The sequence below is a fragment of the Catharus ustulatus genome, chromosome 15, assembly GCF_009819885.2.
Source record: "Catharus ustulatus isolate bCatUst1 chromosome 15, bCatUst1.pri.v2, whole genome shotgun sequence".
In the NCBI taxonomy this organism is placed as follows: domain Eukaryota; kingdom Metazoa; phylum Chordata; class Aves; order Passeriformes; family Turdidae; genus Catharus; species Catharus ustulatus.
Window position 1 is genome coordinate 3127391 of NC_046235.1, and position 15934 is coordinate 3143324.

The 15934-nt window shown below is 52.0% G+C and overlaps 1 protein-coding gene across 1 annotated transcript in view; it reads right to left on the reverse strand.

Annotated features, from left to right (window-relative positions):
• Positions 1-15934, reverse strand: part of PSD2 (pleckstrin and Sec7 domain containing 2) — a 57155-nt gene that overhangs the window by 22322 nt on the left and 18899 nt on the right. The window contains exons 2-8 of the mRNA XM_033072914.2: positions 14907-14999; positions 12510-13022; positions 7748-8236; positions 6457-6651; positions 2112-2192; positions 1576-1688; positions 890-948 (exon numbers count right to left, since the gene is read on the reverse strand). Coding sequence (XP_032928805.1) covers positions 890-948; positions 1576-1688; positions 2112-2192; positions 6457-6651; positions 7748-8236; positions 12510-12985 — 1413 coding nt within the window. The 5' untranslated portion in view covers positions 12986-13022; positions 14907-14999. The remainder of the gene's footprint in view (positions 1-889; positions 949-1575; positions 1689-2111; positions 2193-6456; positions 6652-7747; positions 8237-12509; positions 13023-14906; positions 15000-15934) is intronic.

The window sequence follows — 15934 nt, forward strand, 5'->3', positions numbered from 1 at the left end:
AAGAAAGCTATTTTTTCTGTGTCTAGATATCATGAGAACATTTTTTCTTACCAGGCCTCTTAGCCAGCTTGTCCATGAAGAATAGAAATGGTAAGGTTTTTGAGGTTTAGGTTGGGGTTTTTTTTGTCTCTTCAATTATGTCTCTCTTCCCAGAGGCATAATTTGGATTTTTCTTTTAATTTTACTTAAAACAACTAGACAAAATAAGACTATTTTGGATTGAAGTCACATAGTTTGCCTTTTGCCACAACACTGCTTTTGCTGCTGCAGGAAATGATTTGATGGAAATAATTCCTTGGCTCCAACCATTCTGGCTGGGGATGGATGCTCTGTGAGCCTGATCCCACCAGTGTCCCACTGTGTGCAGAGACAGGTTACTGGGAGCCTCTCAGAGGTGGTGAGAGATCTTCCCACAGCTTCTGCCTTTTTCCAGCCACTCTTGGGCTCTGAGCTCTGCTCACTCTGCTCTTTGTGCAGAGGCATCTCTGCTATGAAACTCCCCAGTGGCTGAGTGGTACATCTTGGGGACAAGGAACAGCTGGAAGTCACTTCATATTTTGGGAAGGTAAGACCAAATCTAGACCTGTGTAACCCCACTGGCCCCTTTGCAGCAGTTTTTGGAGAGCAAGAAGGAGCAGCCCCACAGGGACTGGCAGGGAAGGCCTGATGGGAGCTCCTGGGACAGCAGAGGAAGCAGCACTGCCTGTCCCTGGCCAGGATAGCTGATGTGCAGTGACACTCAGGTGTGGGCCTGGCACCCAAAATTCCACCTGGAGCAGGTCAGAGAACTCTCTGCCAACCCATCTCAATTGTCCAGCAACAAACTCAGGGAATGGAGCTCTGCCCTGGGAAGGAACAAAGGGTGGGTGCTCCTCCAAGGGTTACTCACATGGCCATGGAGGTCTGTGTTCAGCAGCATCAGGGCACAGGTGAGTGTGTGAATCCCATCTGAAACACAAACAGTCACACAGCTGTGGCTCATTACTCCCCTTCTCATGCAGTTCTGGTGTTTGTTGTCTTGGCAGCCCAGCTATTGCAAAACCAAGGCTGGTTGCTGTGTCTGGGGATCTTAAAGAGTATCTGCTCCCTTCAGCTGTGTAGGACTTAACAAAAAACCAAAACAAACAACACAAAACCCCCACCAAAGACTCCTCTTTTCCCTCAAACTTTACCTTTTCCTAAAACAACCACCATAAAATTGGCCTCAAAGCAGTTTTCCTTTAAAAGACCAAACTTCCCACTTCCAAACCCAAAGCAGCTGCTTGTGAAAATAACATTCCAGTCCCTGCCTCCTCCCTGGTGCTCTCCAGCCCTCTTGTGAGGTCCTTCAAGGAGCAGTGCATGCACCAGAATGTGTTTGCATCTCAGTGCTGTGAGCTGGGCTGCTCTGGCTGTTTTTGGGGGGCTCTGTCAGCACCCACATCCTCCCAGGGCAGGGATAACAACCAGGGCAGGATCCCTGGGAAAGGGAGAAGTCACAGCCGTGTCTGCCTGGCTGTGGGTGGGTTCTGCACTCCAGCTCTGTGCACAGGTGCCCTGAGGAGTGGCCAGGAGGCAGAGGAATGGAGGCAGTACCTTCAGAGGTGCTCTCCTCGGGGTTGCACTGGCAGTAGCGCCGGGAGAAATGGATCAGCACCCGCTCCCGCTCCTGCGTCTCTCCCATCAGAGGGAACGCCTTCAAGAACGTCCTGCACGGAGAAAGGGGTGCTCTGAGATGTGCTGCTGCTTAGCCTGGCTGGGGTGGGATATGGAAAGGGGTCATTTATCCTCCCCCCAGCCCCATGGAGCCATGCAGGGGAATGTGCTGCCAGCTGGGATCTGATCCACCCTGGGTGTGATGGCACCAGGATGGGTTGCCCATGCTAAGGAAAAAAAAAAATGCTCCCACTTGCTCTGATTCTGTATGGGATGGGATTGCTGGGAGAGCTGCTCTCCACCCTGCCCCTCCTGTTGAAGCCCACTTTTGGAGGCCTTGTGCCAAATATGACACCAAAGGTTGAGTGACAGCCTGGATCTCCTGCAGTCCCTGCTCCTGTCACATGGATGGAACACACAGTGCTGGCAAGCCTGGAGGAAACCCCAAAATCCCACCACTCTATCCCAGAGCTCACCTGAGTGCTTTGTCAAGGGTCAGGCCAGTGAAGTCAAAGAAGCTGAGATACTCCTCTGCTACCAGCTTGCTGAATTCATTACTGTAATTAAAGAGGGAATGGTCAGCCCCTTAGTCAGGGAAGAAGACACTGTCCACAAGAGGAACAGCAGAATGCTGCCCCTTGGCCAGCCCAATCCCAGCAAGACATGATCTCAGACACTGGGAGACTTGCTCCTGGCCTGGAATGCTGCTGAAAAACCCTGATGTGCCCACAGCCAGCCCCAGCCACCTGAGAATGGGAGACACAGACCCTGCTGCAGCCCTGTGCTGTGCTGTGCTGCTGGCCAGGCAGAGCCCCCTCCCAAACCAGCCAGGGGAGCCCACAGGGACAGCCTGTGCTCCTCCAACACCTGGCTCTCTCCCACTGCTGGATGTGCCTCCTCCTCCCACTGAACCATCCCCATCCCACCCTCTCACCAGAGCCCCTTGCTCCTGTGGCACATGGGTGCTGCTGGAGACTGGAGCAGGAGAGCTCAGTGAGTTCCAGGCAGGGGAACTGGACAGGGTCACAAAGCATCAGAGGGCAGCCAGACCCCTGCAAACAATAAACTCCTGTGTCTCCAGGGACTCAGTGACATGGATGGGACTCTTCTCCCTGAGATCCAGAGCCAGGGATAACAACAGTGGCCAGGGTAGGATGGTGTCCCACCCTAAAATAGGCTTTTGTGTTTGCTCTGGTTTCCTCACTCAGGAATTACCCTCCTCTGTGTCTGTGCCAGTGCCAGCCCTTCCTGCAGGAATGGGTGACACTTCTACCATGACGACAGAGACATTCCTACAAGGAGAGCAAGGCATTTCCCATGGGGACATTCCTGCCATGCTCTGGCTGGTGGCCCTGCAAGGCATTTCCTGTGGGGACATGCCTGGCATCCTCTGGCTGCTGCCCTTTCAGCCTCTGCAGAGCTCCTCTCACCTTACAGCCCAGTTTGATGCTCCCTCCCTCTGCCTACTTGGGGAGGGTGCAGTCACCAAGAGTTCTGACTGACCTGCTGGGTCACAAGCCACCCCAGGGGGACACTGGAGCCCTGGCCTTTGCTCCCAGTCCATTCCCATGTGCCTAGACATGGAAAGATTTGTTGTTTCACAGCCTGAATCCCACTGCCCTGCAGAGCAGGGCTCCTTTTTGTATCACCTGGGCCACTTCAGGTCCATAAGAAGCTTGTGTGAGCAAAAGCTCATTTCAGGGGGATTGTGTTGAGTTGCAATGCAGGATGTGACCAGGAGTGTATGTATTGTATCACCAGCTGTTAAACCAGGTGGGGCAGTGTTCTTTATCTTTCCTCAACCCATCCTTCCTCCAGGAGATCTCTCCTGTTAATGGCCATTGACTCCCACTGCATGGCTGATAAAATTCCATCATCCCATGGGGAGATGCTCCATCCAGGGGGAGGAGCCAAGTCTCTGTACCAAGAGAAAAACTGAGATTTGGAACACCAAAGCAGCCTTTTCCACTGGACTCCAGAGGAAAACCAGACCCTTCCACATCATCACTGCACCTTGGGAGGAAAACTGCACCTTGTACAGGAGCACTGCTCCAACTGAGCCACATCTGTCACTGCAGGAGGATGCAGCCACCATGGAATGGCACTGCTGCCAACACCCTGCCTGATGGAGTGTCATCTCGGATTCTGACTCTGTCAGTGTTTTGGGTTGGGTTTTTTTTTCTTTTTTCTTTTTTTTTGTATTTTTGTAGTACTGTATTTCTATTTTAATTTTCCTAGTAAAGAACGGTTATTCCTATTCCCATATCTTTGCCTGAGAGCTCCTTAATTTCAAAATTATAATAATTTGAAGGGAAGGGGTTTACATTCTCCATTTCAAGTGAGGCTCCTGTCCTAGCAAACACCTCTCTTTCAAACCAAGACAGGGACAAAACAGGCCTTGTGCCCACATCATGCTGCCCATGACTGGGACCCTGACAGACCCCACACCCCAGGGCACTGGGGTGGAACTGTCCTGGGCTGATGCCACAGGGATTTGGTGGCCACAATTCTGGGAAACACTACAAGGAAGTGCCTGGCACTGCCACCTTCACAGCCTGGGACAGCTCAATGTCCACCCAGCACAGGCTGTGACTGTGGGCACTGATGGAGCTGAGAGATCAATGCTGGAACAAGAGTCTTCCATGGAGAGTTCAGTTGCCCTTCAGTGGGAAAATGGTAATTTCTGGGGTTTAGATTGACTTCACAGAATTGAGGCAGATGGAAACAAACTGTGGGGAGATAACCAATCTGCATTTCCTTGTCTGTCAAGCCTTTTCTGCCTGTTTGACAATGATTAATAGTTTTGGCTTTGGTTTACTACTTTTTTTTTTAATTGCCAATTATCACAAAGAAAAAAAAAAGTGGTAAAGTGAGATTTCACTTTTTGTACAGCCCTCCTACATAAAGCTGGCCTGAAAGCATCACTTAAACTTAGTCTGCTCCCAGCACTAGAGATCAGTCTTACATTGTCTCAAGTGAGCAAGACTGACTTAACAGCTATATTAATACCTATAAATACCTATCTTCACCCCATTTCCTTTTCTGCTCTGCCAATCCACCTGCATGATCCAAGAGTCTGCAGCTCTATTTAGGTCTCATGCCAGGAAATGGTTCAGATGTCAAAACCCAGATGATCAAAACAAAACTTTTATTTCAAAGGCTGTGTGAATTCCCAGATGTGGGTCACCAAACAGCCTCCCAAGGTGTGAGGACTGCAGGAAATAGCAAAGGGACAGACTCAGAAACACAAGGCTTGAAACTTCCCCCCTCAGTGAGCTGCCATGGCAAATTTGAAAGAATGGAGAAGGATGCTACACACCTGAGCAACCAGCAATGCACCTGCTACAAGAACCTCAGCAAAGGAGGAGAGTGAGGATGTTGCCAGGTGATGCAAAGAGCCTCTCTGGGAGACAATTCCTGGGCTCCTTCTGTCCCAGCACTAGGCTGGGACTCACAGACAAGCCTTGGTACTGAAAGTGTGGGTATTTGCTGAGAACAGGTGTGTTCTGCTGGTCTGGACAGGGGGAGACAGTCCAAGGACAAAAAATAAAATAAAAAAATAAATCCCAGCAACACAGGTTATATCTGATCCAGGCAAAGGATGATGGGGATTGGTGCCTTCACACCCACTGGCATCCTAAAATAATCTGTTACTGCTACACTTTTTACTGTTACTCTGTCTCTTAGAAATCTCTGTAACTCTCCCACTTTTGAATATTTTTTGATTTCCCTTCTCCCTTACCCAGGCAAATCTACCAGCTGAAGAGCCTGGACTTCCCTGTGTGTCCCTGGCTCTCCAACAAACCCTTCCCACCCTCGCACAGACTGGGCTGGGAGGCTCTTGCAGCGAGGACATTTTGGGGTGCAGACATGAAAAAGCCAGGGAGTGGCAGGGAGCCCAGTGCAGAGGCAGGTCTGGCTCCCAAACCCTTCAGCCTGGGGATTGCTTTAGTCTTGCTGGGCTCTCCCAAAGGCAGGAAGCTCAGGGTTCTGGTGCGCAGCAGCTTGTGACATTTACTGCCCAATTGTTGGAGCCCAGGAACCTGGGATTTTTGAGCTTTCTGTGCTTTCTGGCATTGACCCCCTGGAGAACACTGCTTTTCACCTGGGGCCTTGGAGAAGGCTTCCAAATATAAAATCACTGGTGTGTAGTTAAATAGAAGTGTGTGATTTCACATGGTGAGGGGTTTTAAATGTAAGGGTTTTATAATATAGTAATAGGTATGGGACAAGATGGAGGATTTGGGGTGTTTTTTTATTTCTGCCTTCTTCCTTCTTCTTCATGATTTCAGGCAGTAGTTTCTGGTTGGACAGTCAGTGCTGCACTGCTGGTCATGGGAATTTGGTTATTAGGCCAAAAGTATAAATAATATAGGTGTTATTTCTCTATTGGACTGTTTAGCTTTAAAAGCCCTTGTAACTAGCTGGATTCAGCTCCATTTTGCTCACTTTTAGCTGGCAGCTAGAAGTGTTGCAAAACTCTCTTTACTTTAGGTAAGATTTAATAAACAACCAAATCTGAATAAAAAAAATTTGTGTCCTTCATGTTTTTAATCCTGACTCTGAGTGAAGACAGAAGGAATTTAAGACAAGCCACTAATTAAGTGGAGCAGATACCATGCTTACACCCAACAAATACTACAGGCAGCTTGTAGGACCCATATTTTAAGGTCATTGGGCTTCCAGCTTCAACTGGAAGGATCTCCAGCATCCCTGACTCCCCCCAGCACACAGGCTTGCCCCTTCCTGCCTTTTCCTGCCCTCCCAGCTCTCCCCACCCCCATGTCTCTGTCCCCCATCCCAGGGCTGGCTCCCACGTACTTTTTCCCGAGCTGCCTGGCCACGTCGCAGCGCTTGAAGCCCTCGAGGTTGTAGAGGCGCTTGGCCAACCTCTTGGCAGCCTCGCTGTCCGCCCTGCAGCCGTTGGCCAGCGTGTCCGTGCTGCCCTGGTCCAGCTGCTCCGTGCTGCCCATGTCTGAGTCCGAGTCTGACAGGGTGTCCTTCAGGCTGGCATCGCTGTGCAGAGACAAGAAACGCTCAGGGAGCCGCAGCGCGGCTCGGGGAAACCCGCGGAAAATGCCACATTTGAGTTTCTTCTCGCCCTCACCAAAAAACTTATGGAAAAAACTCGATATGGCTGTGGACTGGACATTGGACAAACCCTCCTGCACTTCAGCTCGAATTAAATAGTGCAGTGTAATTCCAAATTGGTGGAAAGGGTCAGAGAGAGGGCAGCTTCCCCTGAGAAATGAGGATGTATCAAAGCGTAGTAGTTTGTAAAAGTTTCATAAAATTTTACAAACTGCTTTGCTTACTTGCTACACAAAGTAACAGCCTCAACACCTTTTAAACTTCCTCTCTCCCCACTGGGGACCCCAAGCTCTTTCCAAGCCATGGACATCCTGGAAATCATAGACGCTACGCTTTTCAGTTCAGGTTATTTCAGGATGAGAAACTGCACTTGTCAATGGGACTGGCAGCACACCAGCTTTTACTGGTGCCCTGCTCCCCTGTAGCTGCCTGCTGGCCTTGTTCCTATGGACAATGCTCCGAGCAGCCCTGCTGGCACCACCTAGGTGCAGATACAGCCCTTTATTTTCCTGCCCAAGGCCACCAGTTCATGCATTTTTGAGCAGTGTGACTCACTGCTGCCTGATAGCTGGACACAGGACCTTGCTCCAGCTCTCCCCTGACCTGGTTGCTCATCACCCGCCTTCCTCATGCAGGGAAGTGCCCTATGGCTGAGCTGCTGCCTCCCAGGGGTGACGGTTTGGGTCTGAGCTGGTGCAGAGGATGAAGTCTCTGCTGATGCCCTCATTGCCTGCAGAAGAACCTTTGGGGAGGCTTCTGCAGGGGTACCCTGTCCCAAGTGAAATCTTGAGGTCTCCCTGCACCTCAGAGGCATTTGGGAGGACACCTGACCATCCCCAACCTGCCAAGAGCTTTGCAGGGGGAGGTGAAAGTTTTCCTGCTGGTGTTTGGTCTGTCTACCACAAAGGCACATGAGAGGAAGCACAAGGGGTGAAAGAGCAGTTCCAACTCAATCCTGTCCTCTGAGCCTTGCTCCTGGACTGGGATCTCATAAGAAGTCCAAAAACACTCCCTGCCTTACCTGATGGAGTTAATGATCTTGGTGGCATCTTCCTCTGACCCTTCCACGTGGAACCCATTTGGGATACTCTTCAAGGACAGCCGGCTCAGCACATTCTCTGACCTGCTGCTGGTGATTGAGTGTCTGAGAGGGCTCCCAAAATCGCCCTCCGCTGGCTTGGCTGCTGCCAGCTCTTGTTTATCAGCAGCCATGTGGTGAAGGGCTTCTCTCTGCTGGGCTGCCAGTTTCTGCTCCAGGAGCTCGGGGCTCTCCTTGGCCCTTTGCTGGATCAGTGGGGTGAGTGGTGCCTCAAAACTGACACAGCTGTCTGTCTCGTCCGTGAGGGACAGCACGTCCAAAGAGTCCAGGCTGCTGTAGTAGGTGCCCTTCATAAGGTCAGACTCAACAATCTTCTCGAAGGTCGAGCTGAAGCCATCCCTGATGTCTTTGAATTGGAAATGCTCCCTGTCATCATCACTGCAGCTCAGCTTGGCATCTCCAGAAGCAAACCTGGACAGAAAGGAGAAATGTAGAAAATACTGTCAAGGCAGTTCTTGCCCTGTTCCACTTGGAGCTGGGAGGGAAGAGAAGAAACGGCTGCTGTGACAATGGCCCTTGGGATCTCTCTGTGGTATAACCTGCTTGATTCCCAATTTTGTTACAAGATTCTAGAGCTGCAAAAAAACCAGGTTTGTGATGAGCAATCCCAGAGGCCCAGCCAGCATTAATTTGGTCATGTCCCAATAAAAAGCCAGACCTCTGAACTGGAAACTTTGCATATGACACTGCTACTGGATCCAGTGCCAGAATAACTCCTGGTTATTACTTAGCAGGTGCCACATTGCCATAATCCCAAGCAAGTCAGCCCTGCTCTTTCAATACACTGTACAGAATAATTTCTATTAACTGCTCACACCACAGACCTTGTTCCAGTCTTCTGCATGTCCCCTGATGGCCCTTCACCATCCCCATGTCCCTCCTTTGGACACTCCCTCACTGCTTTAGATCTTTGTCATATTGCAGTGCCCAGAACGGCCCCAGGGCTCAAGGTGAGGCCACCCCAGCCCAGAACAGAGTAGGACAATGCCCTTCATGGCCAGAATGATGCCCCCCAGGACATGGTTGTGTCTCCCAGCTTCCAGGGCACTGCTGACCCATGTTCAACTTGCCATCACAAGTTTGCTGTGCTGGTAGAGCAAGGATCCTGCCAGAGAAGGACATGATGGGAACCAGGACTTTCTTGCCTCTGCACTGCAGTCTTTCTGCAAAGTTTTTCTGCAAAGTTTAATTTGATGGAATGTGAATTTTGTGACAGCTATTTGTTGCCATGGGAGGAAATGTGTGGGCAAAAGCCGCAGTCCCAAAACTGCAGGTGCTGAGTGCGTCTACAAGCAAAAGGTGAGGATTTCTCTGCTAAAAATTTTGTTCTTTCTCTATGAGTTCATGGGGCTGAAAGTAGAGGGTACCATTCCCTGGTGGATCTTGCAGTTGGGCTGCAGAGCTGTGACCTCCCTGAGATCCAGCAGGGCCAGTGTTGGGGGTTTCTGAGAAGGTGAAAGATCTCTAGGCAGCACAGCCACAAGGAAAGGAAAATGGGGCTTTGACAAACAATAGATGCCATGGGATTAACCACAAAGGTTTTAAAGGGGATTCAGTTAATGCAAACTGCAACACAAACACTCAATCTTTGGTTCTATTTCCTTATTTTTTTTTACCAACCATTTCCCACACAGATGCACTAACCTACCTTCAGGAGGACAATCATGGGTTCTTTCTCCAGCTCTACCATGGAGTCATGACCTTGGATGACTTCCTGTCTTGGTTTGGAGGACAAGTGCCTGCTAAGAAAGGCAGGAGCCTCTCTTTGAAATGGAGAATATAAACCCCCTCCTTCTAAATTTGAAATTATGGGGTTCTCAGGCAAAGATATGGGAACTAGGAATAACAGTTCTTTACTAGGGAAATTAAAATAGAAATACAGTACTACAAAGAAACAAACCCCAAGCCCTGACAAAGTCAGAGTACAACCTGACACCCCATCAGGCAGGGTGTTGGCAGCAGTTTGCTTAAATGGTGGCTGGAGTCCTCTTACAGTGACAGATGTGATTCAGTTGGAGCAGTGCTCCTGTACAAGGTGCAGTTTCCCTCTGGAGGTTTAGTGGTGATGTGGAGAAATCTGGTTTTTTTTCTGGAGTCCAGTGGAAAAAGGGCTCCCTTAGTGTCCCAAAACCTCTGTTTTTATCTTGGTAAGAAATGTTGGGCTCTTCCCCCTGGCTGGAGCATTTCTCAATGGGATGCAGTAATTTTATCAGTCACACAGTGGGACTCAATGGCCATTAGCAGAAAATAACTCTTGGAGGAAGAGTGAGTTGAGAAAAGATAAAGAACAATGCCCCGCCTTGTTTCAATGGATGGGCCATTAGCAGAATATCTGCTGTTAAGATAAGGATCACTGCCCCCACCCTCAACAGAAGGTGATAGAACAGATACCTTTTATCACACCCTGTATTGTAACTCAAGACACTTCCCCCTTTAATTCTCCATTCCAGTGGGAAGAGCAAGACTCAACACCTTCTTGTAAAGTACTTTAAAATTCAGGGAGAAAATGCATCATACAAGCAGCAATGTGCAGATGATGACAAACGATTTGTCATCAGGAACAAACAGTCGACTGCTCATTAGCAAAACATTGGACCAGGTTCTCCTATACCCAGAATGGGTCATTACAGCAATTCCCCAAAGGGGAGTAAAGAAAAAAATGGGGAAACTCGGAGGTGATGCAGCAACTTGCTGGTGCCTTGGTCCATCTGTCAGTTCTTCCTGACCCACGCTGACCCAGGAGAGCTGGACAGCCCATGCGGTCAGAGCAGAGCAGCTCCATGCTGTGCTTGGCCCAGCCACGCATTCCTGCCATTTTCCCTAAAGATAGGTGGTCAAAGCACTGATGAGCTCCAGCACAGTGAGCTAACCCGATCTTCAGATTCCCCAGACTTCAGCTGTGTCCCAGAAGTTTTCCAGCTGCCCTTCTGCTTTGAATATAGCGTGTGACTTGTCCCTTGTGCATTCAGCCTCCCAAAAGACTCATTTGCTATCCAAGTGAATATGTTTAGAGCACGAGATCACGGACTCTGCAGGCAGACCCCAGTCAGGTTGCATCATCTCCAAATCCTCAGCCTGCCACTTCTACCAATTCATGCCCTAGTACCTTAAAATAATTGCACTTCCAGTGATTGCAGCAGCATTCTCTGACCAGCCTTAGATTCCTCTTGAACTTGCAGCCTCTGCCAGGGATCCACCTACCAAGCAAATATGATTCCTCTGAAACCTGAGAGACTTGCAGCTGTCCAGGATCTGACTGCACAGCTCACAGGGCTCGTGGGACCTGCCTGGGGACAGACTCCCCGAGCTCTCCAGACAGCAGCAGCCTGCCCTGGACACTGCCTCTGCAACACCTTCAGCTGTGCTTTTTGAAGCAGTGCTGCTGCTGCTTGCTGGGGCTCTTGAGTGGAACAAACCACCAGATTTTTATAAAGAAGCCTGCTCAACAGCAGAGAAACACAGCAGGAGGGATGCCTGCTGTCAGCCCTGCGTGGCTCCCCAGCTCTGCCCACAGCACCCACTCTGCTCCAGACAGTGCTCGGAATGTGCAGCTCAGCACAGAGCCTGCACGGGGCCAGGGTTAGGAGGTGACCCCCAGGCCACCTTGGCCACCCTGTCCCTTCACAGCTCCTGTTCAGAAAGCCATGCTCCTCTGGGACAGCCCCTGCTGCTCTTCTTCAGCCCCTCCTGCTTGCAGCATCTCTCCTGCCCCGGGGTAGGTGCACAGGCAGGGCTGTAAAATTCACAGCAGGCATCAGCCCCGGGTGGCTCCAACACAGAGCCCTGGCTGATTTCTAATGGCAAAGGGAAGCATCCATACCCCTCCTGCAGGAATGGCATGGGAAGAACCTCTCCTCATCCCTGTCACTCCCCCTATGCCCCCAGCCTGCAGAATCCCATGGAGGTCTAGAAACCTGCACAGGCATAAAATCAGCTGTGGACACCACAGCAGTGTGAGTGCTGCCCAGCCTGGAGAGCTCTCCTGTGAGCCAGGCTGCCAGAAGAGAGGACTCGGGGACATTATACATGTGCAGGTTTGTCTCAGGCACTTGAGAATTGGATGACATTTGTACCTTTTGTCTCACACTGCTGTTCCTGTCACCCAGGCGCTGGTAACACCTGCCACAGGTGCAGAGGAGAGAAACTCAGTGCCGTGCCCACTTTCAGATACACAGCTGCCACCTGCTAGCCCAGGACTGCCAGAGCTAGCCATGCTGCCAGGGGCTTCCAGGGCACACCAGCCTCTTGGACAAGCCTGGCTCTCCAGCATCCCCAGGCTGTTGTACTTGCCCTAAGCTAACCTCAGGAAACTCTGCCGTAAGTGCTGCAGTTCAATCTCCAACTTGCAAGCGGGACACCCCCAAAGTGAGCACAACCAGCTCCTCTCGAGATCCCAAAAGCTTCCCCTTCACTTTAGTGACTCTGAGAGCAGACACTGGATGTAATCACAGCTTTCTGCGTTTGTAACGGGGAAAAAAACTGTGCGAGAATCCCAGAGAGCAAAAAGAGTAAAACGTTACAAACAGGGAAAAAATGCGCGAGAAACCCAAGAGAAACAAGAGCGGAAAGCCACAGTCAGCCATGAGAGCAGCTGCAGCTCCTCAAAGCGACGGAGTGGAGTAACCCGAAGCGAGGAGCCTCGAAAACAACCCTGACAAACCAGCCCCGAGCCCAGCTCACTCACCCGAACTGCTCCTCCGCCTCGTCCGCGCTCAGCGCCTCGGAGGAGCCCAGCGCGCTGTGCCAGTGCTCCTTGCGGAGAGCCCCGCTCGCTGTCCCCAGCCCGGGGGAGCCCCTGTCCCCCAGCTCGGGGCTGCGGGGGCCGGCGGTGTCCCCGTCCTGCTCCCGCCCCGTGTCCAGCGCAGTGTCCAGCGCAGTGTCCACCCCGTTGGTCAGCACGGCCCCGTCGCTGGCAGCGCCCGTCCCCTGTCCCTGCTCGCCGAGCCTCTCGCCCGGCTCTGTCACCGCTTCCAGATGTTGTTCCCGCTGCTCCCCCTCCGCTCGGGAGGGCTGAGCATCGCGCCGGGGGCTGGCTCTCCCGCTGGCAGGCTCCGCAGGCTGGCTCTGCTGCTCGTCCCCATCGCTGCTGGCCGGCGGGGACGGCTGCGAGCCCAGGGAATGCGGCTGGCACTGCTGCGGCGAGGGGCTGCGATCGCTCATGGTCCGCTCGCCGCGCTCAGCTCCGCCTCGGGGCTACCTGCAAGGGCAAAGAAAGGAAAAAAGGTAAAAGAGAGAGGAAAGAAAACACACCGGGAAGGGCTGGCAGAAACGCAGGTTGAACCCTCCACCACACCCCTCATCCTCAGTGTAAAAGCAGGGAAGGGCTATTCTGGTGTTTGGTTGTGGTGCTGAGCCACTGGGGCACAGGCACCCACCTTTGCTGCTGCTCCATCACCCCAGAGCACCCCAGAACAGGGGACGTGTCCCACACAGGCTGTCAGTGCTGGGCTGGGGACAGGAACGTGGTGAGGCTGCATTTCCCAGACTCGCTGGGATGCTGTTCCCTGCCCTCCAGAAATAGGAGAAATAGGTGAAACAGGCCATAAGCGTGATTTATTCTTTTCTAACCATTCTAAGCAGCTGTGCTGTGCCAACCTGTGTGATCCTCCCTGCTGACTGAGCATTTCTGCAGAGCATCTCGCTGCCAGAGCACCACTTCTCCCTTCCCAACACACAAGTACTGCTGAAGGGTGTCACGGGCTGCCAGCTAAAACTCCGGCAAAAGTGTCCTGATTGAATATTCCCTGGGATGCTCTCTCTGTAGGGCGAGGGAAGGACAATGTTTTGCACTGATAGAAGTAGGTTTTTTTGACAAAAAGGCATTTTATTGGCAAATAGACCCACTGACGCAAAGTCTGCAAGGTCTTACAAGAACCATCAGTGCTGTGCAAGCTTTACTCCATCATAAACCCCCCACAGCTGCAGACAAGTGCCACCAGAAATGATTCCTTCTGGAAGCAGGAGTATTCTGCATGGCACCCAGGCTGAGCCATTAGTAACAGCTGATTTTGCTTTTAAGCAATATGTGTCTTCACAGATACTTTAAAAATACTATCTGTCTTCATAGGGCTGTTCAGCCTGGAGAAGAGAAATCTCCAGGGAGACTTCAGAGCCCATTCCAGAAACTAAAGGAACTCCAAGGGAGTTGGAGAGGGACTTTGATTAAGTGACAGGACAAGGGCAAATGGCTTCACACTGACAGAGGCTGCATTAGAGATTGGGAAGAAATTCTTCCCTGTGAGGGTGGTGAGGCCCTGGAACAGCTTGACCAGAGAAACTGTGGTTTTTCCATCCCTGGAAGTGTCCAAGGCCGGGTTGGACAGGGCTTGGAGTAGCCTGGGCTAGTGGAAGGTGTCCCTGCCCATGGCAGGGGGTAGGAGGATAATCTCTGAGGTCCCCTCCAACCCAAACCATTTGGTGATGTGACTGTGGTTCACCTGCACAGGAAGCCTGGCTAACCAGTGCCAACAGGCAGACAGGACTCTGGGGCTCTCCTCTAACTCACATCTGAAGCAGACCATTCAAATTCCCTGCCTTAGTTTCCCTCTCAGCCACCTTTGAGCAGCCTGGAGGGTGCCCAGGTTCAGCAACAGACTCTGGGTGCTCTCACTTGCTGAGCTGAAGCTCTCATCATCAGTAAAATCACTAATTGCTTGGCCAGGCCAGGGCTCTGCCAGTTCTTGTTAACAAGGGGTGCAGAACTGCAGCTGCCTCTGCTCTGACAGAGCACCTCAGCCCATGGAGGTGTCAGCAGCTTCCTCTGCACCTGAGCAAGGGAGGGGAGGGATTTGGGCCCAAACACCCCTCTGTGGCCTGGCTAAGGGCAGATGCACATAGGTACATGCTGAGTGGCTGCAGAGCAGGACAGATCCCAAGGGGAACTCAATTCCTGCCTGGCTTTGCTCCCGTCCCACAGCCCAGGCAATCCTGGACCTCAGACCCTGCTCTCCATGTCCTGCTCCCCAAGGCTGGGAGCTGTGATGGGCTGGCGAGTTCAGAGCACGGGGTGAGGCACTCCTTGAGGGCTGCACGGTGCTGAGGTGGGGCAGGTCCCTCCTGGAGGCAGTGCTGGCAGTTTTACCTGTTCTCCACGCACATCCGTGAGCATCCCTCGCAGTCACAGCGCGCGCGGCACCGCCGCCCCTATCGCAGCCGACCCCGGCATGGCCCCTGCCTGCAACAAGGGAGCACAGAAAGTCACACCCAGGTCAGAGAGACAACCCTGCTGTTTCCTGCTGCTCCCCATCAGGCTGTTTCCCAGACCCCTTGGCAGGGCACTGCAAGTGCTTTTTCCTCAGCGTGCTCTGGTTCTCTGGGGTTTTCCGACACAGCAGTGCAGGAGTATTCCTCACACTTCTGACAGCTTTCCTTACAAAGCTCCCCTCAACCAGCTAAAGTGGAGCAAAGGCACTCTGTGGTTGCAGGTTTCAGGAGAAACTTGTCGATGTAAGCCCACAGAGTGTCCAGATTTCACCCATCAGATTCATAGAGTGAGGTACCTGAGTTTTGGACTGATCCCCCCAAACCCCTCCTCAGCCCCACCAACAAGCACAAACCACATTAAAGGTCTTTGAGCGAAATGCAAGCAAATCTGAGCTATCAAAGTGATTGATGTAGCAGCATTCCTCTTGCAGAGTGTTTTGCACAAGGCAGGGATGGACAGTGATGAGCCCCCTGAGGTGACCCCAGGCTGGGGGAGCATGTCAGGTCACCACAGATGGTGTGTCCCCTGCAGACACCTGCCTGAGCTCACACTGACACCTGCACAGAGTTAACAGAGACAGAAAGACAGGACACCACTGCCTGTGTGCTGCTGGAGGTGATGGTGGGTCAGGGTCCAGATGTGCCACCTGCTTTCCAGTGGCTGCAAAGAGCCCATGGAGCAGCTTGGCAGCAGATGGCTGTGCCGAGTCCCTGCAGAGGGATCTGCTTATTTCCTCTCTTGGGCTTGCCCTTGTAGGCCTTCAGCTTCATTCTCCACCAGCCTGACAAGAGAAGGGCCAGCCTAGACTTCCCAGGTCACCAGCACATCATCCTCCTGCAGCCCAGAATCCCACCTGCAGGAGCTGAGCCCTCCCAAAACAAGCCCCGGGGACAGTCCTCATGTTC